Consider the following 25,149-nt stretch of genomic DNA (forward strand, 5'->3'; position numbering starts at 1 on the left):
TCCGTTTCGGTTAGGCTGATGTACAATTTAGGGGTTGTTTGGAATGTTTTAAATAAGTGTATTTTTTGTCTTTTTGAACTAAAAAATTGAGGAAGAAAATATGGATGTTTGGGTTAACTTTTTGACTTTTTATGAAAAATGTGTAATAAAAAATTGTAAAAATTGATTTGTAGGGAAAAATTAGGATTGAGAGTTGTGCAGCCGTAATTGTTGACTTTTGGTGAATAGTGTTAACTTTTTAACTTTTTGGATAACTTTTTGACTTTTTTATAATATGCCAAACTTGGCTTTAATTACACTTTGTTTGATTATTTTTCTCACTTTAGTTTTTAATTTTTTTTTTTTTGTTTATTTTACTTTGACCTTAAGATTAATTTTTATTCAAAATTAGATAGAAAATATCACATCACATAAAAAATATATTATTATATTATAGTTTCGGTTTGTATTAGAGGTATAAATTACATATAATAAAATATTTTTATAACACGTGGTTGTCAATGTGTTATTGTTTGTTTAATTTTGGATATAATTTCATTTTTGTAATAAATTAGGAAAAACTTAAAGTATGAAAGGCCAAAGTGAAAAATAATAATAATAATAAATAAATAAATTTGTAAGGATCAAAGTGAAAAAATAGCCAAGCATAAAATGGACAGTGTAATTTATCATTTAAATGACCCTTCTTATCTTTTTGTGCATAATTGAAAAGGATAATAATAATAAATCTTATTGATTAGACTTATTTACTTATTACTCATGAGTGAATTTTATTTTATTTTATTTTATTTTTACCTTGGTGAATATTTGAAGCTTTTAGATTTTTATCATTTTCCGTTATTAGGCAAATATACTTAACCACTTGGATATTTACTCAGCCACTTAAATATTTTGTGCATAATTTAAATGTTTTTTTTATCATTGCATATATCATGTTTCTTAACTTCAAAATTTTAATTTTCTGATTTTCATTATTTTTTTTTAATTTTCTTCAATTTGTACTTTTGTTAGAGCATCTCCAAAGGGATAGTTAAAAAAGACTTGTTAGGCATTTTAGTCAGTGTAACTCTAATTTTGATTCCAATGGGCTGGCTATTGGGCTAGCTACTTTACCATCTTATTTTTTTGGTGACTACAATTGAAGAGTCCCAGAGGCTCTCCAAACAAATATGTATGTATATATCTTAGATTTTTTCTTTCAATTATGTTTGATCAATTACGAAATAACTTATTTTGTATTTTGTATTTTTTTTCTCCTCATTCTACAGGTTTTGAATGTTTTTATGGGCAAATTTATATTAGTAAAATATCAGAAATTAGTATTTTTTGTTTTAAAAATTAATTAAGTTAGTCTGAATGATTAGTTAAAATAAAGAGTATAGTTGAAGAACACAATAACTAAAGTAATTAGGTAAAATAAAGAGTGTATTTTTTTCCTACTTTAATTAGTGAAAAGTAGAAAGTATGATTGGAGTTGCTCTTAGGGTTTTCATGTATTCTTCATCTTTATAATTTTCATCCATTTCACTTTCTTATTCTTTTGTTCTTTCGAACTTCTTTCATTCTGTCCATTTTCAGTTTCATCATCTTTTTCTTCTCCAACAATAATTCTATTAAAATGTTCTTTACAAAAATGCATCTTTATCAAAATCTTGTAGCTGATAATCATTTGCAGAAGATTGTTTCACATGACACTACTAGAAAATTGATTTTTTGTGACTATTTTTTTTTACGACTGCTTGTTTGGCCATCGAAAAAAAAAAGTTCCAATTTATATTTAACATTTATTTTTCGTTTTTTTTTAATTATTTATTTGCTCTATTTCCTTAGTTTTGCCCTAGCTTGGCTCACTCAACCCCTTTCTCTCTCTCTCTCTCTCACCGATTTGAATCTCTCTCACCCTCTCGATCTCAATTGATTGATCTCTCTAAGAAAGGGAAACGTGTCCAAAACGCCGACTTTTTCGGCAACTTTTTCAACAAGATTTTGCCTTGGATCTAATACTTTATACCCATTTGAAATAAACTTTTCACCAATTGTCTCTATTATTTACTGCTAATAAACCAATAAAATAGAATTTCATTACCAATATCTAATCATTTTCTTTTCATTTTCATAACCCAAAAAAAAAAAACCCTTCTCAACTATTAATGATTCTACTCATCTTTAAACTCATATATTTTTATCCTTCAATTATAAAAATGCATTATTTTCACCTCTTAAAAAGAATACCATTTGTCCTATCTTAAAAAAATAATAATAATAACATTTGTACAAGTTTTATAATTGGGAGTCAAAGTACATAAGTTTGTAAATAAGGAGCGGTAAACTAATATTTGCTAATAATTAAAGTAATCTTGGTGTAATTAACCAAGAAAAATAATATCAAATGATCGGGCTTTACAATTTCAATAATGCTAGGAATACAAAAATCAAGTATAGAATCGGCCACAAAGGTGTATAGATGAACACTTTTAAGACTTGTTCATGGAACCTAATTTTACAAGATCTTTTCTAATTTTATTTTTTGGGAAGAAAAGCTATACAAATAACTTCAAGCCTAAGTTATGCATTTAATTTCACATGATTTGGGTCGCACACCCATTGTGAACAAGTAGAGTAAAAAATGCAAGTATGCAATAGAACTGGGCTAAAATATTAAGATTTAAATACAACCTAATTATTTGTTTAATATTGTATTCATTTTTTGTTTTTATTTTTCAAAAATAATAGTTTGTATACTATTTTGGTTTTTTTTTTGTTTTTGTTTTTTTTTTTTATACCAATTCACATTTTAGGAAACAATAAAAATTTCTTTCCTAATTTTAAAAATTGTTTTTGCATTAAAATGGAAATTATATAATTGTGTCAACCTTTCTTTAATTTTGAATAGTAATAATAATAATGCCAAACAAATCAAATATACATATAGATACGGATATGAAACCCTAACCCTAGAATTGTCAGACAAATTCAAATAATTTCACAATTTATGATTTCAAATTCAAACCCTAATTTATGAAACCCTAGAATTCAAACCCTAACCCTAGCCCTAACCCTAATTTATGATTTCAAATTCAATTGAAAACCTTATAACATTTTCATAATTCAAAACCACAATATTTTACCAATTCAAAACCACAATTTCAATTCACAAAGCCTATTCTACCCACATTGATATCAATTTCAATTCACAACATTTTTACATTTACAAATCCTATTCTACCAACATTTTCATCAATTCACAACATTTTCACATTCACAAACCCTATTCTACCCACATTCACATTTTCATAAACACAATAAACACATATAAAATTCAAACTGTGAGAGAGAGACAGACAGTCATACCAGCGATAGAGAGAGCAGAGAGTGACCCACAAAGAGAGAGAGAGCAGAGAACCCATGGACGACGAGAGAGAGTGAGAGCAGAGAGAGAGCGAGAGCAGAGTGTGAGAGAGAGTAGATCGGAAAGGGAAAAAAAACTAAGTGTAAAAAGCGTGGTTGCAAATGAGGGGGGTGGGTCTTTATATATTAGTTATAAAAGTATGGTTACAAACCACGCTTTCCTTTAAATCCGAGTTTTAGTTAAAAGCGTGATTTCTAACCACGTTTTTCATTCTGGTTAAAAGCGTGGATGCTTACCACGTTTTTTGAAGAAAAAAAAAAAACAAATTTTATTTAAAAGCGTGGTTCGTAACCACGCTTTCTATACAAATGAAATTTTCTTAAATGCGTATTTTGTAACAACGCTTTCTTAATTAAAAGCGTGGTTTGTAACCACGCTTTTACAATTTCACCAATTTTCCGCAGCTGGGCCAAAAAAATGGTGAAAGCGTGGTTTGTAATAGCGTTTCAGCTTATTTTGGGAATTCCATCCAATCTAGGCCTAGTTTGGGAAATAGGTTGGTATTTTAACTTATTTAGGGAAAAGCCCCTCAGCTTTCCCAACAATCAAACAGAATGTCAAAAGAAAAGAAAAAGAAAAAAATCTCTATAGTTAGGGCAGTTGCATTTTGTTTTTCTCTTTTTTTCATTTCAATTCATTTGGGTTTTATGTTTCGTGTAATGAGAATGTGGTGTTTTGGGAAGATAGTAAAAAGTTAGTTTTTTGACTTTTTTTGGTGGTTTTTTTGACAAAAAATTGGTTGTTTTGGATTAAAAGCTAACTTTTTTTGCAAAAAAGTCAAAAAGTTGGCTTTTTTGGTGTGTTCCCAAAAGACCCCAATGTTATAAATCCACCGGTGGAGGTGGAGATGAGAATTAAGGTTAGAGATTTTAGGCTTTGGGTGTAAGGAGAAAGAGGAAGATGGTTAGGGATAAGGGTAATAAAGTAATTATAAAAATTTATAAAAATATATAATAAAAAAATTATATTTTAAAGGTATAAAGAGTTGTAAATAGAATCACGCAGTTGCAATTTATGAAAGAGTTACACCAAAATGTTAAGTTGGTTAGGAATTTGAATTCCTCTTTTATTGCTCTCATTCCCAGAGCCTACCCTATTAGTGCCTGTTTGGAAAGTGGATTTGGCGGTGTTTTTTTTTAAGCTAAAATAATCACAAAAAATAAAATAAATATTTTAGTTTAATAAAATAAAATATCATATCTAACTTATAACCATTACATTCTTTTTTTCATAAAAAAAATCCAAAATCTTTCCCAAACTAAATTTTTTAATCCTAAACTAAAATAATTAAAGAAAATCAAAAACTCAACACGCTTCCCGAATCAAGAAAAAAAAAAAAAATTTTTTGTTACAGGAAAATCCTCCCTACCCTCCCTCAGATCCAAGGCCAACCTCCAAACCAACTGTGCTTCGCCCAAGAGAGAAGGAATTGAACCCTCAGATCCAAGGCCAACCTCCAAACCAACTGTGCTTCGCCCAAGAGAGAAGGAATTGAACCCTCAGATCCAAGGCCAACCTCCAAACCAACTATGCTTCGCCCAGGAGAGAAGGAATTGAACTCATGACCTTGGAGCTTAAATCCTGAGTCTTAACCACAATGCCACCCACTTGAGTTAAGAAAAAGTTAATAGAGCCATCTATGAGAACTAATCAGCTTGATAGGGTGTAGACTGTAGTCACAAGAACCTAGCAACAGTGCTTTCTATTAAAAATAATAATAATAATGATAATAATAATAATAAATTACAAATCAAATTTACTTAAAAATCTGAAAATTACCTGAATTTCTAATCACATAATAAATCTGAAAATTACCTCCCACTTCTTAAAATTTCTAATCACACAATAAATAATTCTTTTCAAAAATTAATTATTAAATTAATTAACGATTTTTAATTATTTTAGCAATATATATCAATTAACTATTCTGATAATTTCATTATTGTATAAAAAGATAGTTTTTTTATTATAAATAAATAAATAAATTTGTTAAGCCTGTGTTTGGCAAGTGGGTTTGCAGGCTTTTTTGACTATTTTAGCCACAAAAAACAAAATAGGCTATTTTAGCCATAACAAACAAAACATCACATCCAACCCATAATCATTACATTCTTCTCTCACAAAAAAACTCAAAAAAGCCAAAAAGCCAAAAAGCCCTTCCCAAACCAAGCTTTTAAGCCCAGGCTAAAATAGCCAAAAAAGCCAAAAAGCCAAAAAGCCAACCCACTTCCCAAACGGAGGCTAATTCTATTAAATGGCAAATTCTAATAAAAAAATATTTGTAATATTTAAAACCACAAGAGACGATCTATGATGTATTTGTAATTTACCTATATATATATTAGGGGTAAACAACGGATATTTTGATCTGTCCAAACTGACCGAACCAAACCGAACCAATCCGTTGCATTTTGGACGGATACATGATGATAAACGGACGGTTATGGATTGATTTTTTTCAATCCGCCTAGTTTTAGATGATTGACGAATTTAAAGTTTCTTTGACTGCAACCGAATCGCCACACTGCAAACACCCCTAATAATTTGTAAGACTTTATATTTTCTATTTATTTAAATATTCTGTCTGTATTTTCAATTGAAAAAGAGTTTAGATATTCTGTTTTATTTTCAATTTATTTTCAATTTAGAAATCTTTTTATCAAATGACAAATGTTGATATTTGATATTTTTATGTGAAAAATATAAGACTTAATTGTCATTTTAAAAAAAAACAAATTAAATAATTTTTGAATAAAAAAAGGTAATGAAATCATTTTGATTACGTATACGTATTTATTATTGATATTTAACAATTTACTTGATAATCTTTTAGTTATGCTGAGTTAAATTGTTATAAAAATAAATAAAAATAAAAATATTGACAAGTTGTATTATGTTCAAAATTTATAAAAGTTTAAACAACCAAACCGATTCGCATCTATCTGTCAATCCGCATCCGTCAATCTGACAGACGGATGCAGATTAATTTTTTTCCAATCCGCCAATCAAACGATCGGATGGCGGATTGAAAGTTATCCGGCCGCAACCGAACCACAAACACCCCTAATGTATGTAGTTCTGGTCATGCTTCATGCTTTTCCATAAAATTATCAAGTAACGAAAATTTGCATCAATGACAAATTACAAATTAAGCATTGCATTGCTCTAAAATAACAAATTACAAGGGTGGTGTATATATATGGCATGGTGCTCCATCAAAAAAATTTGCACCTGTGTAAGAACACACAAATAATCCATTTACAAAAACATACAATTGAAGATTGAAAGTTCATAACAACGTATCTTTATATTCTGGAGAAAGGATGGTCCTTAGAAGCTCTTTCAAGTTAGCCAGTACATGGCGTGGGCCTAAACTCGTCACACCAATGAAATTCAAAAGCTGCTCTATGTCCTACATCAAGGGATCGAAAAAGAAGAAAAAAATAATTAATAAGGTAAGGTCCTTCAAGATAATCAGCAAGTGAATGACAAAATCATACGAGTATTTCAATTTATGATTATGTAACATGAACAAAAACATAAAATCCAAATAACTAATAAAGTAATATATATATATAGCCTAACAAGATTAATATATTTATAAAAAAAAATATTAAAAAAATAAAAATAACCGTCATTTACTTGCACGAGTAAAACTCATAAAGCAGCAATTGACATTACATGTAATGAAGGGGGTACATGATTTGAGAAAACAAAGTGCATCCACTATGTGCTATAAATGGTCAAAATCCCTCGAGATGAAATCAGATAGAACTAAACTCAGTAAAACATACTCATCACCTGTAAGGATTGAAACACAAACCAAATACTACGAAGAATGACATCCATGTGATGCATCCCAGATGATGTGGGATTCATAAGAAGAACAATGGTTTATTAATACCCCAAGACAGGCATTAAGCGAATGGCAAAAATCACACAGGAGTATTTCAATTTATACATGCTATAAAACACAAATCGTCTAAGCTAACAAGACTAATAAAAACTTTATTTATTTGTACAAGTAAACTCAAAAAGCAGCCATATACATAATTAATGAAGGGGAATATGATTTAAGAAAATAAAGTTCACTATAAATCGTCAAAATCCCTTGATGAAATCAGATGTCAGAACTAACCTCAATAGAAACATTAGTTTCGTTACCCATTACCTAATCTCCCTCTCTTTCTTGGTTTCTCCCTCTCTTCTTTATCTCCTTCTATATCTTCTTACCATGATCTCTCCTTGCTCTTCCTTGTCTTTACTATCTACATATCATCATATCATATAACCACAGGTTTTGACAAAATTATCATGAAGACCATGCTACATCACCAATCCACCTGAACTTGGTCTGCTAAAATGTTACAAGGAAGTAACAGTCGGTATACTTCAACTGTAGTGTTATCAGAAATTATTCCAAGAAAAACTTGTGCCATTTAATCAGATTCAAAATTAGCCAGGGGCGATTGAAAACTTCTAAGAGCAACAAATTCCATAGGACCTAAATTGACACATGAAAACATAGTTCTTTGCTCAAATCTTGAAGTACAAGATAGAATAAAATGGCACCAAACTTGAGACATGGTAGTCAAACAATTGCATTGAAAATAAAACCAAAACAACTATTGAATTTGCATCCAATTGGTAATAGAAAGTTGGAAATACGGTAAATTGTGCTGCTACTTCTTGAGGTTTGACTTCATTACATTGACCTCGCCGATCTTGAACAAATTTATACTGACCTCTCTATTCAAACTTTTTGGATAGACAGCATTACAATCACTACATCCATAATTTTACATGTATTTAATTACTGTTGTTTCAGGAAAAGACCACCAAATTCAGAATAATACCACCATTATCACCTTCTCTTCCATGAAAGCCATACCACTAGAGACCGCACTAATCAGCTATGGCACATCCCAACTCTGTCCCATGAAGGACAACCAACCCTGGTTACCCCAAATGTCCAACAGATTGTTTGAATTTACCGCATCCCCCATCCCAATATTGTTCTTGAAACCACCATCGCCTATCCTCACCCTCCTTAGGCATGGAATCTGTGTTAATTAATATGCCTTTCCATCACCCAAGGATAAAATAAATAAGAATTTTAATTAATTACATTTCCCCCTATAGTTTGGTCCAAAGACACATAACCCTACTGTAATGAGTAAGAATTAGAATTAATTACATTTTCTCCTATAGTTTGGTCTAAAAACACATAACCCTACCGCAATCGGTGCACGTAACTCCCCCATGGTGTGGTCTTAAGTGCAAAATAAGGGGGTTAATGGTTTCTACTATGTCTAAACGACCCCCTCTCTCTCTCTCTCTCTCTCTCTCTCTCTCTCTCTCATCCAATGCCTACATACTCTTCAAAATATGTTAAATACCTATGTCAAATACTCGACACTTCGACAAAGGTGTGGAATAATACTATCATTATATGTTAATATTGTTGTATAGGTGCTATCAAATGAGAAATTGCATTTTTGTTGCATATAACGCAATTTTATTTGACATATAAAAATATGACACTTTTTTGTCAAGTTCGTGGACCCTTAAATTTGAGGGTTGATAGGACCAACTTTTAGATGTACACCTGCACCCGACACCCATAACCGACTACATGTGACGTAGTACATATCTATGCACACCCTCTCCACATGCATCTCTATACATACCTATATGTGTGTGTGTGTGTATATCAAGCATCTGTCATGCATATATATACATACATATGTAACATATCATTTGTTGTTTGCACACAGAGAGAGAGAGAGGGCTGTAGGTGGTGTCACCTACATGGGCACCATTCTCTTTTTTTTTTTTTTTTTTTTTTGAACAACAAAACAACTTTATTGAAACAAAAGTTGAGAACAAGGGGAGGACAAGAAGTCCTCATACAAAGTCAAGAAACCCTCAAGAAGTCCTCATACATGGGCACCATTCTCACCGTCATCATGCCTGTTGGTGAAACCCTCAAACCCTTGTCCCCATATCAGCTATACCACCAAATGCAGTATGATCTCAGTGAAATTGGAAATGATACTATAGGCCTTCCAGGTGACATAGGGCGTATGGGAGAGAGGATCTGTAAGGCTGTTACTGTGAGGACTTCTTCAAAAAATTTAAAAAAAAAAAATTATGGATATACAACTGAAATTAGAGGTGTATATAGAAGTGTATATGTGTATGTGTGTGCATATATACACTTACACAGAGAGAGAGAGATATGGAGAAGATAAATTTGTGGGTTCATTGTTGCCTTGGCAGCACAATTACAGTTCCCACAACCACCTCACCATTGTTTTGTTTTGATTGCAAAGATGTACAAATGAGAGGGAGGGAGGGAGGGAGGGAGGGAGGGAGGGGGTGACGATTAATGATGGCAATGGTGGTGGGGGGTGGGGCGTGTTGTTTTGTAACCCTTTAAAAGAGAGAATGTGAAGAGAAAAAATGGGTGAAAGTATCGAGGGAGTGAAGTGAGTTGAAGTTTTTGTGAGAGAGTTTTTCCTCCTTTTGGTCTAATAGTGGTAGTGGTCCCTTGGTGGTGGAGACATTGGCAATGGCAGCAATTGTGGTGTGGCTGTGGTGGATTGAAAGGGGAAAAAATGGGTGAAAAAAAAAAAGTAGAAAGAGAAAAAAAAATTAATGAAAAGGGGCATTAGAGTAGTTTACACTTCAAAATTAGTTCCAGCAGAGTCAAAATGTGCCTAAAATAAAAGTGAGTTAAACATGCTCATATCTCTAATGAGCTCTATTAGTTTTGCACTTCAGTCCCAACAACATGAGTAATAAAGAGATGTTTACATGAGTAGACAATGACAGTGAATTCAGAGAACCTGCTGCTCTAGGCCCTAGAAACAACCAATCCTCTTTCTCAGATCTTGAGAGAGGCAAAAGAAATAACAATGACACTGCAGCTCAGAAGGATGGCATAGAGAAAGCTAGTGTAGTGTATATGGTGACAAAAAGATGGGACAGGGACATGAATGATTCTTTTATATAAAGGTGACTTAAGAACTGCCTAGGAAATATATTGGCATTTAAGTTCATTCGTCACATGATGCTAGATCTCCCCTATTCCAAATCCAGCCAAAAAGATGGGCCAGCCACTGTAGTCTTTCCGAACCAAGACATGCGCCCATCTAATCCCTACCCAACCTGTCCTCTAATAGGCCGTTTACAATCTACATTACACGGGCTTCGGTATGAATGTTGGGCGCAAGCATGTATCTGTGTCAGATTCATCTAATTTTCATGTTGAAGAACACTGTGACATGACAAAATATTCATATTTCTTAATATACTTCTTTTATTTTCTAGTGTAAAATAATGTTACCAACGTGTAATTGAGCATTTCATGCATAGTATTGAGGTTTTATACATAGTCATATGGTAAGCTCAAAATACTAAATATATTTACTAGGTGAATGTCTAACTTATATGTCAGACACATACCTATATCCTTACCCAAGTGTGGATTGTCGAACACAGTTACTACATTCAGTTACAGAAGTCCATGTAACATAGGTTATAATTACAATTCCTCAAAAACTGGTATGACATCCACCATTACCAGAGCTAGCAACAATCATTGAAGTGGGGAATGTTGATTACTTCATAAACCTTATCATTCCCTCACCCTACTCTCATATAAGAATAGAAAGAAACAATACACGAATTAGTGAAAGATCAAGCCTATACTTTCACTCTCAAATTTCCCTGTTCTCTCCACAATTTCTATCCGAAATCTTGCAGTACTTTTCCCCTCTACTTCCTCTCCTTAAATCTCTTAGGTCTCCTCCTATTTCTTCTCTACTTCTGTGTTTGCCCAAGTTTACCTCAAAACCAAAGAAAGCATCCAGCCGAAACTAATTAACAAAAGAGGATTTGACCCCTTTTTTCGAATCATATAGTTGAAAAAGAATTTGGTCCAGTCCAACAACAAATACTAAAGGAGTTCATAAACCTAAATCATATAAACCTGAGCAAACCAAAAAAAAAAAAAACTATAAAACATGAGTACGTAATTAGATTCTCTTCAACAAATGGCAGCACAAATTTGATCTTATTATTTGTATCCGCATCTCCATAAGCATTATAAACCCACGGATAGCATTTGAACAAAAAAAAACACACCTTGTTAAGCAAAAATACAGCATAAGCTGCTCTTGTTGTCTCTTGACCATCTAAAAAGAGAGGAAATTCTGTAGGCTTTAAATCGGAGGAATGTAACGAATTTGATGCTGAATCAGATGATGTAGGCTCTGCTGAAGGTGCATGGTCATGAATATATGATCGAGAACCTCCCAATCGCAAAGGGTAACGCAAGGGAACTTTTAAATAAGAAGCAATAATCAAAACAGCCTGCAAGAAAACAAACAAATTAAATCAACTTTTAGTTATTTTGTACCCAGCTAACCAAGCCAGTAAAAAGTTCTGATGACTAAACTGCACCAAAAAGTAATTACACAATTGAAACAATTAATTTCTTCTTTAAAACAATAAAACTAACAATTTCATTGAGTGCAAATAAACATATCATCTATATATCAATTATTCTTTCCTGGAGCAAATGGTTTCAAAAACCATAGATATTAAAATTAATCAACAAGTATGTGCTACTTAATAATTTTATGCCAGGCAAAGAGAAAGCACACACGTGAGCGACATATCCCAGGGCAGTTGCAGATCTCTGAACCTCCTTCTTATCAGTGAAAAAACTCATCTTCTTAAAAGGGAGCACAGTGAGATGTAGACCTGAAATAGTCAAGGGTCCTTCATCAATAGGTTTTGATCCAGCAGAATTTCCTGAAAAGCAAAAAAGGAAAGGAAATAAACTGACTCTCAGAACCAAGTTGTAGATATTAAGACAGAAAAATCATAAAACGTTACAGCTGATGACAGCAGAACTATATGACCTGCATTTAAGAGACTTAAATAATAAAGTAAAGTCCAACCATCGGTTGTATTGTATATCAGCATGTACATCCAGTCAATCATAAACTAAGAAGCATAGACACACATGGATACGGGACAAGGGACGTGGCAATTTTCAAAAAATTAAGATACACGGTGGGGATACTGTAAAAATATATAAAAATACATATTTGTATATATAATTATTCGTTAATTTTTAACCACAAACAACCAAAAACAGTGAAAAGCTAACACTAATTCAACATGAAAAAAAGATTCAATCTATAATTTAAACATCATTTAACATACAAAATATTATTTCATCAACCATGAACCATTGAATCACAAATGTCAAAAGCATTTTAAGTTCAATAATGAATAGAAGATGCAGATAATTATATGTTGTTAGCATTTACCAAAAGTTTCAACCCAAAATTCCACAAAACTAATGCAAATGGGAGCAGATAATTAATATGGTGTTGACATTTACCAAAAATTTTACAAAAAAGAAGAGTTTTAAATGAACTTAACTTGAATATTCTGTGATGCACAGTTTTGATATGTGCACACCAACACAATCACACTCTCAATTTTGTACAATTTAAATATATTTATATATATATATATATAAATCATAACAGGCTTCCAATTAATAACCATATTACCTGATCTACTACTGCCAGCAAAAAATTCAAGTTCTTGCTCATATGCATGCCCAGTCACAACCTTCACGGGATAGAGCAATGACACTTGTGATATCAAATGTTGTTGCCTCACTCTCAGCAACTTCTGCACACTTCTCAAATGAACATAACCTCTTTCTCCGGCAAGTAATCTATTTGCTTCCTGCATTAAATTCATAATCAATTTTCATGTAGTGTAAAAATGTATAAAAGTAGTAACTTTATCCCACAAACCACCCATCACCCCAAAGGGAGCAGAAATGTTGTTAGGGTGTGAGAGCAGACACTGCTGTAAGGGTTAGAGAGAGAGAGAGAGAGAGAGAAATGAAGGTGGTGGGTCAGTGGGTCTCCATCTCTGGGAGATGATGGTAAGCTCATGGTGGTGGGTCTTGGTTTTATAAAGAGGAAGAGAGAGAGAGAGAGAGAGAGAGGGCAATGGTGGTGGAGCTTGTAAAGGGTGGCCACAGCCATGAAAGTTGCAGGTGTGGAGTGTATGTTATTGGGGTTCTTGGGCAAGGGTGGTGGTTGTTCACAATAGTTAGTCGTGATGACAGAAAGAGAGTGAGAGAGATACAAATGGGGATAAGGAGAGAGTGAGAACCATGTGGCATAAGGGTCGCAGCTATGGCAAAGGTTGCCGGAGGTGAAGACAATGGTCACAGTGGTTGCCTTCAGCTACGAGGGGGTCTTTGGGTTAAATTTGGAATCCATGGGGAACATATTAACTATTCCTTCTCTCCAAGAGTAGAATAGTCATTCCAACAAATTGTGAGAATGACCCCATTCCAGCTTCCTTTGCTATAATCAAACATGAGAAAGGGAATGGGAAGCTGGAATGGGCATCAATTCAAGTTAATTCCCACGCGCCAAACATGCCCTTACAAGCGTTGTCATGGGTAACAAAAATTTTGCAGACCAGCTCAACTGTTTGCCTCTCCACCTCATTAAACCTCTAACATATCAGCCTTCAAAAAGCTAACACTAAAGCATTTACTAGCAACTGGACTTTTGCACGAAAACAAACAATAGCAGAGTCATAACTCCTTTTTCGTAGAATATAGATAAAATTGATTCTTGTGAAGAGTTGATAATTAAAGAGAACATGGTGAATATTATACAGCGTAGATGACGAAACCAAATTAGGACCAATCGACGTGGTCAAAAAAACAAATTGGAGAAAACTACTTAATGAACTGATAATTAGTTTTATCCACACGCAAAAAAAAAAAAAAAAAAAAATTATTAGGGTGTCATTAGAGTTTAAGGGCATGTTTGTTTGGACGGACTGGATAAAAGGGGATTGTAATCCAGGGGATTGTAATCTATTGGATTGTTAGTCTTGGTCTTGGTAGTCTTGGGATACATTGTCCTGGACTATTTGGTTGGACTGGATTTGTATCCTATATTTGTTTAGTCATGGGATTAGATGTCTGGATTAGACTATTTTTAATGAATCTAATGTTTGGTTGGACGGACTGGATAAGGATAAATGTATAAATTTTTTATTTAATATATAAATTTAATTTTTTAACAACACTAAAAAAATTTAATTTGTAAGGCCATAATTTTTAATTTATTATTTTTAATTAAATTAAATTTATAATTTATAATTTATATTTTTTATTTAATATAGAATTTTAAATTAACAATACTAAAAAAAGTTATTAAATACAAGAGGATCAAAAATGTAATTTCATACGCTAATCCCATAAGATGAGTTATCCCTTGATTTCTATCCCACCCCCTCCTATGGGATATAACAATCCCATAAATATGGGACTAATAGAGTCTGGAGGAACCATAAGTCCGAAGTAAAAATTAACAACTAAACAACGGACTATTAGTCCATCCGGATTAATAGTCCAATCTCATATCCCAATCCTTCAAAACAAACACCACCTTAAGGTTTGTAAACAGTCCACAGTGTATTAACACAGACGTACTGAACATCACAAGCAGATACATAGCGACTTATAGAATCCAACATGTCACAGAACCCATTGCTATTCACCTATGAAGCAAAGACACTTCAAAATAGGCATCGTAGTAGTGTCGGACACAGAGACATGCTGGGGACATGTAATTTTATTATATTTTTGCACGGAACACTGCAAGGACACAAAAACATCCTCCGTTTCTCTACTTTTGCCCTAAATCCCAAAATCAGAAGAACAGAAAGAGAAAAAAAGAAAGAGTGAACAAGGCTTCCTTCTTTAGCCAATCCAAAAATCAAAACAGCATTTGAGAAAGGAACATCATTGTATATTTATAAAATAACATGAACAAGGCTTCAATTCAAAGTTGTAGTCCCTTTATCACTTCATGCAAGTCCCAGTTAATTGACAACATTGACTACATTCATTATGATAACATTGCAGTACAACAACAGCTGGGCTAACATAAGCAGTAAGAGCCAGTTAATTTTTTTTTTGTGGACTATCAAGTATGAATGAAAAGCATCATTTTGATAGATATATATTAAGATTACCTGCAAACGCTTACTAGCTACAGAAAGAGCTGTCCCAGCAACCAAAAGAGATCTAATTTCATTGCTGAGTCTCTCCTCTTCCTTTTTAACATTATCTTCTACGACCTTCACATGCATTGACATATTTCCCATCACCAGTTTTCGAGATTCCAATTTCTCACGCATATCATCTAGCTGGTTTGACCAATGTAACGACTCTGCTTTTACCTGCCCACCATGTAACCACCCGCTATTCCGCGGGCTCATTTAATTTAAAACCCAATGAATATAACAAGAACATATAAACATGGAACAGTTAACCTTGAAATACAAAACTTCTTCATATTCATTCATCTACTAATTCTTTCTTTAATCTAAGGAACTGCAAAAGCTACGAAAAAGAAAATTAAGTCTCATGTTTTCTACTTTTTCAATTCATTTAAACCAAAAACAAATAAAAGTAAAAATAAAAAAGAAGAAGTAAAAAAGGCGTGTTTAATATCTTTTTTTTTTTTGGTCTCAAAGACAACCAAAATTGATAAGAAAAACTTGTTTGCAAAACTATTTTCTGAAAAGATCCCATTTTTAGAAAACACAATAAGAAGCACAGACTCTTTTAAAAAGGTAGTGTGTATGTATCTAACATATGCTAGACACCTATACTCATCTGGCACTTCCAAAACATGTTGGACACGTGTCCTAGTATTTTTTTTCAAAGAAATTAGACTTGTATATACTTTATGACACTTGCGCAGACACTTGTTCATTGCTTACAGACACATGAAACACATTACATGTTTAGACAAAATAACTTAGGATCTCATGATGAAATAAAAACAATGTAGATTTATACCTATTAATCCATCTCCTCCTTCAAACTTTAGAAATTTGTGTTCAGTTACATATATTTATTAATTTTAAATGAAATATTCATATACAATTAATAAATATATAAAATCATATATTTTGTGTGATTCTCCCATGTGTAATTATTCATTTTTTGAAAATCATCATATTAGTGTATGTGTCATTGTTTGTGCGTGTGACGTGTCACAAGTTCGTGCTTTTCGGAAACCCATTTACGTGTTTTCAAAATTTCTCCAAAATGATTTCCTGCAAAAAGGGTATTCTCAAACTTTTCATTATTTTTGTTCCCAAAAACACGGACTCCCTCTGTTATCATAATTTTATGATTCACAATTCAATTCACGATTCTATTCGCCATTCATGCATAAATCGATACAAATCTATGCATGAATTTATTTTGGGGATAGAATCTATGGTGAATTGCATGATTCACGATTTCGATTAACTTTTCATGATTCATACAATTCTTAAAACTATTGTGTCTAGCAGATTCAATCCTTTTTTACAATTTTTTTTTTTAATGCAAATAACATAATACAACTTCTAAGAGTATTTAGTACAAAAATAACCAATAACTATGCATGATTTGTTATTATTTTAGTGATTAGAGGATTGTTAATAGAATCTAATCGGAACAGTCAAATCTAACAACTTCTTAGCCTTTTCTTTTCATTTTTCCCTAAAACAATTACATAATGCATCTTCTAAACACGTTTAAGGTTAAAGTAACTTGCACCCACAAATTATCTATTGTTATTGTAGTGAAACAAATATAATTTAATATTACATTCATATGGTTTTTATCGATCTTGAGAAAGCATATGATAGAATGCCTCGGGATATAATATGGTGGTGTTAGAGAAGAAATGGGTGACAAAACGTTACATTGATGTGGTTAGGAATATGTATGAAATTGTGGTGACCACTATTAGATCGCTTGCTGGAGAGACAAGTGAATTTTCAATTACTGTAAGGTTACACTAAGGATCAACCTTAAGTCCTTATCTTTTTCCTTTAGTTATGGATAAGTTGACAAGAAATATTTAGGATGAGGTGCCACGGCGTATTCTTTTTGCAGATGATATCATGTTAATGGATGAGACTAGAGAATGAGTTAACACTAAGTTGGAGACTTGGAGAGAAGCATTTGAATCTAAAGGATTTAGGATAAGCAACACCAAGACAGAGTACATGGAGTGTAGTTTTAGTAACAATAACAATGGAAACAGAGGAGAAGTGAAGACTGAGAATCAAGAACTACCTAAGAGTGAATATTTTTGTTATTTAGAATCGATTATTACAACAACTGGGAAGATTTGAGAGAATGCGGTCCATAAAATTAAGGCGAAGTGGCTTAAGTGGAGAAGTGCGTCTTTATTGTACGATAAACGAGTACCTACTAGACTAAAAGGGAAGTTCTATAAAATGACTATTAGACCCAGTGTTGTGAAAATCGCGCCTAGGCGCAAGGCGAGGCGAGGCGAGGCGAGGCAAGGCGCGGCGCACTGCCTGCGACTGAACAGGTACCAGGCGAGGCGCTTTTAGTTAGGCGCGCGCCTTAGCAGCGACTGGAACCAGGCGAGAGAGGCACAAGGCTCTGGCCTAGGCGCAACTGATTGTATAAGAGGTAGATCTGATCTAACGACTCAAATGAACCTTTCGAATGGCTCGTAATCAGAGAGGATTACAACTCATGTACCATATAAGCCAAATACGACTCAAATGAACCCTAATCGAAGTCGCCTCTTCCTCTTTCGCCTCGCAACCGACTTCGATTGGGCTGCTGGAGCTGGACTTCGACTGCGACACTGGACTTCAACTTCGGTTCGCAGGTCTGTTCGACTTCAACTCTCTCTCCCCTTCTCCTTCTTCTTCGTCTTCGACTTTCAGTTTTGCTTTTTTTTTTTTTTTTTTTTTTTTTGGGCTTTGACTTCTTCAGTGCTCTGTTTTGCCTTCGACTCTTCCTCTCTCTCCTTCTTCAGTGCTCTGTTTTGCTTCTTCTTCTTTTTTTTCTTTTTTTTTCAATTATTTGAGTTGAGTCTCTGAAAAAAAATGTAAGAGCAGAATTTACAAAAAAAATTATAAAAATCAGGGGAAAAAAAAATTATTTGTAATATGCTATTGAAAAAAAAAATTATTTGTAATATGTAAGAGAAGAATTTATCTGTTAGGGAAAAAAAATTACAAATAATTAATTATTTGTAAAATGCTATTGATATTTTTTTTCCTTTATCTGTTAGGGAAAAGAATTACAAATAATTAATTATTCACAAATAATTAATTAATACAATGTGGTATTGGTCTTTTTTTTTCCTTTATCTGTTAGAGATTAAATTTGTTTTCCATTTATTCTTTTAATACAATTATTTTTCCATTTATTAAATTTGTTGGTAGAAAATGACATCGGAAAGTAATAGAAAAGATCCAGCGTGGCAATATGCCCATTTGGTAGAGGAGAATAATTTAAACAAGTTCGAGTGTAATTTTTGTAGTAAAGTATCAAATGGAGGTGTTTATCGGGTGAAACAACATCTCGCGGAAGGTTATAGGAATGTCACTGCTTGCCCGAAGTGTCCTTCTCATGTAAGAGACGAGATTAGAGAGTTCATGTCAAAAAAAAAGACACAAAAAGAAGAAATGAACATGTTGCCTGATTTCGATGACATAAACATGGAAGATGAAGATGAAGATGAAGATGTCGATGTCGTTGAGATCAATGTCAATCAACACCGTAAGTTGACAAGTAGTAGCCAAGGTTCATCCAAATCCAAATCAAAAATGCCAAAGAGAAAAGGGCCTATGGATGTTTACTTCACACCCAATCCTGAATCAGTGGTGAAAAATTGAAGAGACCAAGCAAAAGGGAAACAAACCAAATTGATGCAAATGGCCCTTACAAAAAAGAAATGAGAGCTCAGGCAGTGCAAAGATTTGCAAGATGGATGTATGATGCTAATATCCCTTTTAATGCAGTAAATTATGAGAGTTTTGGACCAATGATTGAAGCCATTAGCCAATATGGTCCTGGTATAAAGCCACCGACTTACCATGAAGTGCGGGTTACCCAACTCAAAAAAGAAGTGAAACATACTGAAGATTTGATGAAGAATCATAAAGAGGATTGTGCAAAATACGGGTGTTCCATAATGGCTGATGGTTGGACTGATAAGAGAGGAAGGACATTGATTAACTTTTTAGTTAATTGTCTAAGAGGAACCATGTTTGTTGAATCGGTTGATGCTTCTAGCTATTCAAAGGATGGGCAAAAGCTATTTGAATTACTAGACAAGTTTGTGGAGAAAGTTGGAAAAGAGAATGTGGTGCAAGTTATCACTGATAGTGCTGCAGCTAATGTGTTGGCGGGTAAGAATATTTCCTCATTCCTTACATCAAAATTGTTTACTCATAGTTTGTTTTGTATTTAAAATTTAAAAACTTGAAAATAATAATTCTTCGTTATTGTTACATTATAGGGAGGTTTTTGGAAGCTAAGTATGAACACTTGTATTGGACACCATGTGCTGCTCATTGTTTGGACTTGATGTTAGAAGACAGTTTCAAGATACCTAGACTGAAAAAGACATTTGAAAGGGGTATTGCAGTACATGGCTACATTTACAATCGGCCTACGTTGCTGAACATGATGAGGCGCTATACAAATTTGAAGAATTTGATCAAGCCTGCAAAAACTAAATTTGCAACCGCCTTTTTAACTTTGTCTAGGATGCATCAACAAAAAAACAATTTGAGAAAGATGGTCACCTCCGAAGACTGGACCTCAAACAAATGGGCAAAGGAGCCACAAGGTAAAAGAATGGCACAAACTTTGTTGATGCCTTCATTTTGGAATACTGTTGTGTTTGCCCTTAAGGTCTCGGGTCCTCTTGTCAAAATGCTTAGATTGGTTGATACCGAAAAGAAACCTCTCATGAGATACATTTATGAGGCAATGGATAGGGCAAAAGAATGCATTGCAAGTTCATTTGATCATAAAGAAGAGAAGTATAATGAAATTTTCGAAATTTTCGACAAAAGATGGGATGTCCAATTGCATCGGCCTTTACATGCAGCTGCGCATTTTCTTAACCCAAAATTCTTTTACCCAAAAGCGTTAGAGGTGCAAAAAGATCATGAAGTGATGAATGGGTTTTATGAATGCATGCAAAGGTTGGTCCCGGATGTCACTGTTCAAGATTTGATCACTAATGAGATGAGTATTTATATGAAGGCTGAGAGTCTTTTTGACAAGTCTGTTGCAATTAGACAAATAAATACGAGAGCACCAGGTAATATATTATAAACTCATAGAGTTTATTTTTAGTAATATTTTTAGTAAAACTCAATACTTGGTAACAGTTATTTTTAACTAGTGGATTATCGTAACTGATTGGTGGGCATCATATGGTTCTTATACTCCAAACTTACAAACTTTTGTGATAAAAGTCCTTAGCCTAACATGTAGTTCATCGGGTTGTGAGCAAAATTGGAGTGTATTCGAACATGTGAGTATTTAATATTCTAACTAATTTTTTGTTCAATTCAAATATTTTTTATTCTCATTATATAGAATTTAATATCGTTTTAATACTTGCAGCTTTATAGCAAGAAAAGAAATAGATTGGAACAACGTCGTCTCAATGATTTAGTGTATGTCAAATACAATAGAACATTAAGATTTAGGTATGACATGCGCAACACTCTTGATCCCATATCTTTGCAAAATATTGATAAAAGCAATGAGTGGTTGCTTGGGAGGATGGATGGAGAATCAGATGAAGATAATGAGCCTGTGTTTGATGATGATGATGGCTTGACGTGGGCCACTGTTGCTAGAGCTTCTGGAGTAGAAGAAAGTAGCCATACAAGTAGAGCAACAAGTTCACGCTCAAAGGCACAACTGAGGATATCTAAATCATCAACATTAACTCCACTTCAATTAATAGATGAAGAGGAAGCGGACTCAGATGACACAGAGGAGGAAGATGTTAAGGGATATAAATCAACTAATGGAAAAGAAGATGTTGCCATTGATGTTGAGGATGATGATTGACTGACACCGACCTAACCTACCCTTTCTTTTGATATTGATGTTTTTAAGTGTTAAGACGTATATTAGTATTTATTGGATATTTATATTTTGGATGTTTAGTGTTTATGTTTTTATTTTTATTTTATTGAATGTGGATTATTTGATCTTTGAAAATTGAAATGTTATGTAATATGCACTTTCATGGCTTTGAGAATTATTCTATATTTTGTCTTGAATCTTGATTACTTTTTATTTTTTAAAAAATTATCTTAGTACTATGAATGATTAGTCTATGTTAATTTTTCTATTTTTTACGAAGACTGTGCGCCTTACTTCAATAAAGCCCACGCCTCGCCTTGCGCCTAGGCCCCCAAGGACCTTCAGCACCTTAATGCGCCTTGAGCCTTTAAAAACACTGATTAAACCAGTGATGTTATATGAGTCAGAATGTTAGGCAACTAAGAAAAAATATGTAAATAAGATGAGTGTTGCTAAGATGAAAATGCTAAGGTGGATGTGTAGCAAGACCAGAAAAAATAGAGTTAGGAATAAGTATATTCAAAATGGGTAAGGGTAGTACTGATAGAAGATAAGTTGAAATAGGATAGATTGAGATGGTTTGGTCATATACAACAGAAACTAACAGAGGCAGTAATGAAACGATGCGATATAGTGACAGTAGAAGGAAGGGCTTGAGGAAGGAGTAGATTTAGATTGACGTGGACTAGTGTAGTAAATAGAGACATGAACCTCCTTAATTTGACTAACAAATAGCCTTGGATAGAGTCGAGTAGAGAAGAATAATTCATATAATCGATCCTATTTGATGGGACTTAAAGCTTGGTTTGATTTGGTTTGGTTATTACATGGGTCAGGTAACTCAGACCCAATGGTTTCGCCACTTATGCACACCTTTTAAAAAGTTTTAGGTTTTAAAAGAAAGGACTTCATTTAATTCTTTCTTCTTGTTAGACTCTATATAGGATTCTTAGGTCCATTTTTTTTTATTTTGTTGGCACCAGGTGTCCGGATCAAAGCCCGACTAATCCCCAGCGGTGTACATGCCCTCGGGTAGGGAGTTTCTCGTAAGTGCACCACGGCTAATTTAAGGGATTTTTCTCCGGTCCGATGGCCCAAGGAATTGTTAGCACCTAAGAAGTATCGATCCCTAGAACCTTGGAGGAAACACACCCTCAAGACCCAAAGCCTTGCCATCAGGCCAACTTTTGAGGTTATTCTTAGGTTCATTTTTTGAATATCAAGAGAGATTATATTATGATTTTTGAATAATTTTACCGTTAGGCGAATTTTAAATCACATCTCTTACTATGAAGACAATGCCTTCCGAATTAAATGGTGCAACCATATCCTTACATAAGAACAATTTTATTCCATTCTTTAATATTTTAATATTTTTCATATATACGATTGTTTAACATTATTTTTATACTTTGTATTGAATCTTAACGATTTTCCATTTGATTCGACTTGATTCACATTCGCAAAATTCAAATTTTGATTCACGATAAGATTCTCAATGTGACAACTATGTGGCCTACAAAAAATTTAAAAAAAAAAAAAAAAAAATTGAAAATATCAAACATGATAACAATACCAAACAAGCCCTAAATAATGAACTAAGTATTTCTCTGTGTTAATTGGTTTTTTCAATTTTCCCAAGAACTTAAACAAATAAGTAAAATTTTAATTTTGTTTGTCTTTTCTTTTTCTCAAAATTCTTGAAAGCCAACTAAAGGGTCAAGCTTAAGCAATTGAAGAAAGAAGACAAGTCTTCTAATGATCAATTGCTCCCTAACCTAGCCATTGTTGTCCGTAATTTCTAGATCAAATGCAACTCTTAATCAAACTTCTAACATATATTTCTTTCAAGGCTTCAATTTTCAAAAGTTTCCTTGTCATTTTTCTCCCCAACCAAATAGTTTCAAACACTACTTCTATGAACTTATTACAAGGTAGAAAAACACCATGCCACATGAATTCTCATGCAAATAGACAATACGAATCGGAATTTCCAACTATAACTCAACTTAGGAACTCTTTTTCTCTTTTGTATTTTTTACACAAAGACAAACAAATAGGAACTTCAAGTTTCTCATTTCTTATGGACCCAAAAGGACTCCTTTCTCTTTTTTTTCATTTGCCAAAATTCCACGCTTTTTCTTTATTCCATTTCTTCATCAACTAAAGAGAAGGCATAATTTGAAATGAAAAAGATAGGAGAATAAATAAAATTATTGGACGCAGAAAACCAAGCTTTGAACTCTTCTTGGAAGGGTATATCAAGGTTCGGGACACCATTTTAATTTCATCCCTTTTCAGCCACTTCCTCATCAACAAAATATGGTTACACGAAAACCCTTGCTGCTTTTGGAATGCAAACTTTCTAAGAAGGGAATGCTTCAAGTCTGGGAAGCAAAGAAAATAAAAAAAAAACTCTAATTATCTCTTTCATTCACAACTAGCCTTCATAAAGACCACCTTCTTCTTTTTTCCTCAGTTTTCATTCTAGGAAACCAGATGAACGTAAACCATTATGCTCAAATTTTAATTACATTTTCAGCTAGTTCAGAAGCTAAGAACTTTTAATTAAGCAAACACTTAAATTTTCAAAACTCAAGTAAAGTAAAACTTTATTTAACTTTCAATTCATTACTATATATTTGTCTACTAATTTAACCTCTTTTGTTTTTTTTATTCTCAAAGACCATAAGAATCTAAACCACCTGGCGGAAGAAAGGCAGAAATGAATTGATTTTATATGTCTGTACTCGGTGTAGTGATAAAACCTTAGTTGTTTGAGGAATTCCAAAGGAAATGCCTAAATATTCATAACCACAAAACAAGTAAACCCTCTATTAACTCTCTATCAACTCATTCTTTAACAGCTAATAATAGCCATATTTCAGTCCTCTATTGATTTCCATTATTATTCAAATTTCATCCTCGGAATTAAAAAACTAGGAGAACAAAAACCATCAGATACAGAGCATAAATTATCAAAATTGACAGGAAATGAAGTGAAATTTGAGCATTTAACGAACAGACAGCTTCAATTTTGAGAACCCCAGAACATGTAGGCCCTAATTGTTCTCTTTTTACTTGTCTTTCCCAGCAACCAAACACGTCAGTAATCATCAAAATCTGACATAATAAATGAATTAAAACGCTACCTGTATGTGGGAGTCGAGTTGCTGTTGAAGCAAGAGCTTCTTCTCCTTAGCTTCGTTGAGGGCAGAGGAGAGACTCATGAGACGCGCAAGCTCTTGTTCGAAATCTTCCCATTGAACGACCTTCACAATGTCCTTGTCCTGATTCTCTGCCGCTACTAAAGCTTTGTTCTTCGCTGTTTTTGGGTTCTGTTCCATCGAGAATTGAATTAGGGTTCAAGAAGATGAAGAAGAAAAGATCATCGACCAACCCCACCACCATCGTCCCAATTGGGCCAATTAGGGTTTCAATATCACCATCACCACCATCGAATTCACGTGATATATATATATAGTCGACGCGTAAAGGTCTCAAAGGAGTTCGATTCGAGAGTTTCGATTTCAGGGTAGCTTGGAAGAGCAGAGCGAGGGAGAGAGGTTTTCAGGACTCGTTTGCCTCGTGTTTTTGGGTTGTTTGTTTTGGCAGTGATAGGTCAAAAAGTTAGTTTTTTTATTTTTTTATTTTTTTATTTTTTTAAAAATATATATAAACAAATAAAAAAATAATGCAACATAAAATATGTTAAAATTTAAAA

The 25,149-nt window shown here is 33.3% G+C and overlaps 2 protein-coding genes across 4 annotated transcripts; one reads left to right on the forward strand and one right to left on the reverse strand.

The window, feature by feature from the left end:
- Positions 1 to 6,548: 6,548 nt before the first annotated feature.
- LOC114279883 (UV radiation resistance-associated protein) lies at positions 6,549 to 25,053 on the reverse strand. 3 transcript variants are annotated; one of them, XR_003635416.2, is made up of 7 exons: positions 24,578 to 25,044; positions 15,512 to 15,718; positions 13,006 to 13,186; positions 12,084 to 12,232; positions 11,561 to 11,788; positions 7,548 to 7,677; positions 6,549 to 6,821 (listed from the first exon to the last, which is right to left on the reverse strand). XR_003635416.2 is itself a non-coding variant. In XM_028222165.2 (6 exons), the coding sequence occupies exons 1-6, from the start codon at positions 24,770 to 24,772 to the stop codon at positions 6,699 to 6,701; spliced, it is 1,083 nt and encodes a 360-aa protein (XP_028077966.2). In that variant the 5' UTR covers positions 24,773 to 25,053; the 3' UTR covers positions 6,549 to 6,698. The 3 variants fall into 3 exon arrangements, 2 of the variants coding, with proteins under 2 accessions (XP_028077966.2, XP_082734058.1); XM_028222165.2 differs by lacking the exon at positions 7,548 to 7,677 and having other exon boundaries at positions 24,578 to 25,053; XM_082877932.1 differs by lacking the exon at positions 7,548 to 7,677 and having other exon boundaries at positions 15,512 to 18,399; positions 24,578 to 25,019.
- LOC114303470 (uncharacterized) lies at positions 18,382 to 21,407 on the forward strand. The gene is made up of 4 exons (XM_082877230.1): positions 18,382 to 19,720; positions 19,831 to 20,643; positions 20,801 to 20,859; positions 20,952 to 21,407. Exons 1-4 carry the CDS (start codon positions 19,264 to 19,266, stop codon positions 21,405 to 21,407), a joined length of 1,785 nt encoding a protein of 594 aa, XP_082733356.1. The 5' UTR covers positions 18,382 to 19,263.
- Positions 25,054 to 25,149: the final 96 nt, after the last annotated feature.

The sequence above is a fragment of the Camellia sinensis genome, chromosome 7 (genome assembly GCF_055761805.1).
Source record: "Camellia sinensis isolate YWXY chromosome 7, ASM5576180v1, whole genome shotgun sequence".
Classification (NCBI taxonomy): Eukaryota; Viridiplantae; Streptophyta; class Magnoliopsida; order Ericales; family Theaceae; genus Camellia; species Camellia sinensis.

What these genes read in the sequence shown, in the direction of transcription:
- LOC114303470 (XM_082877230.1), top strand. Translation starts at nt 19,264, where the DNA reads ATGAGAGCTCAGGCAGTGCAAAGATTTGCAAGATGGATGTATGATGCT. An exon ending in TGCAGCTAATGTGTTGGCGG is followed by an intron (nt 19,721 to 19,830) that starts GTAAGAATATTT and finishes GTTACATTATAG; the next exon opens with GGAGGTTTTTGGAAGCTAAG. An exon ending in ATTGGAGTGTATTCGAACAT is followed by an intron (nt 20,860 to 20,951) that starts GTGAGTATTTAA and finishes TAATACTTGCAG; the next exon opens with CTTTATAGCAAGAAAAGAAA.
- LOC114279883 (XM_028222165.2), bottom strand. Translation starts at nt 24,772, where the DNA reads ATGGAACAGAACCCAAAAACAGCGAAGAACAAAGCTTTAGTAGCGGCA. An exon ending in CCCTGGGATATGTCGCTCAC is followed by an intron (nt 11,789 to 12,083) that starts GTGTGTGCTTTC and finishes GTTTTCTTGCAG; the next exon opens with GCTGTTTTGATTATTGCTTC. An exon ending in CTGTATTTTTGCTTAACAAG is followed by an intron (nt 6,822 to 11,560) that starts GTGTGTTTTTTT and finishes CCCTTGATGTAG; the next exon opens with GACATAGAGCAGCTTTTGAA.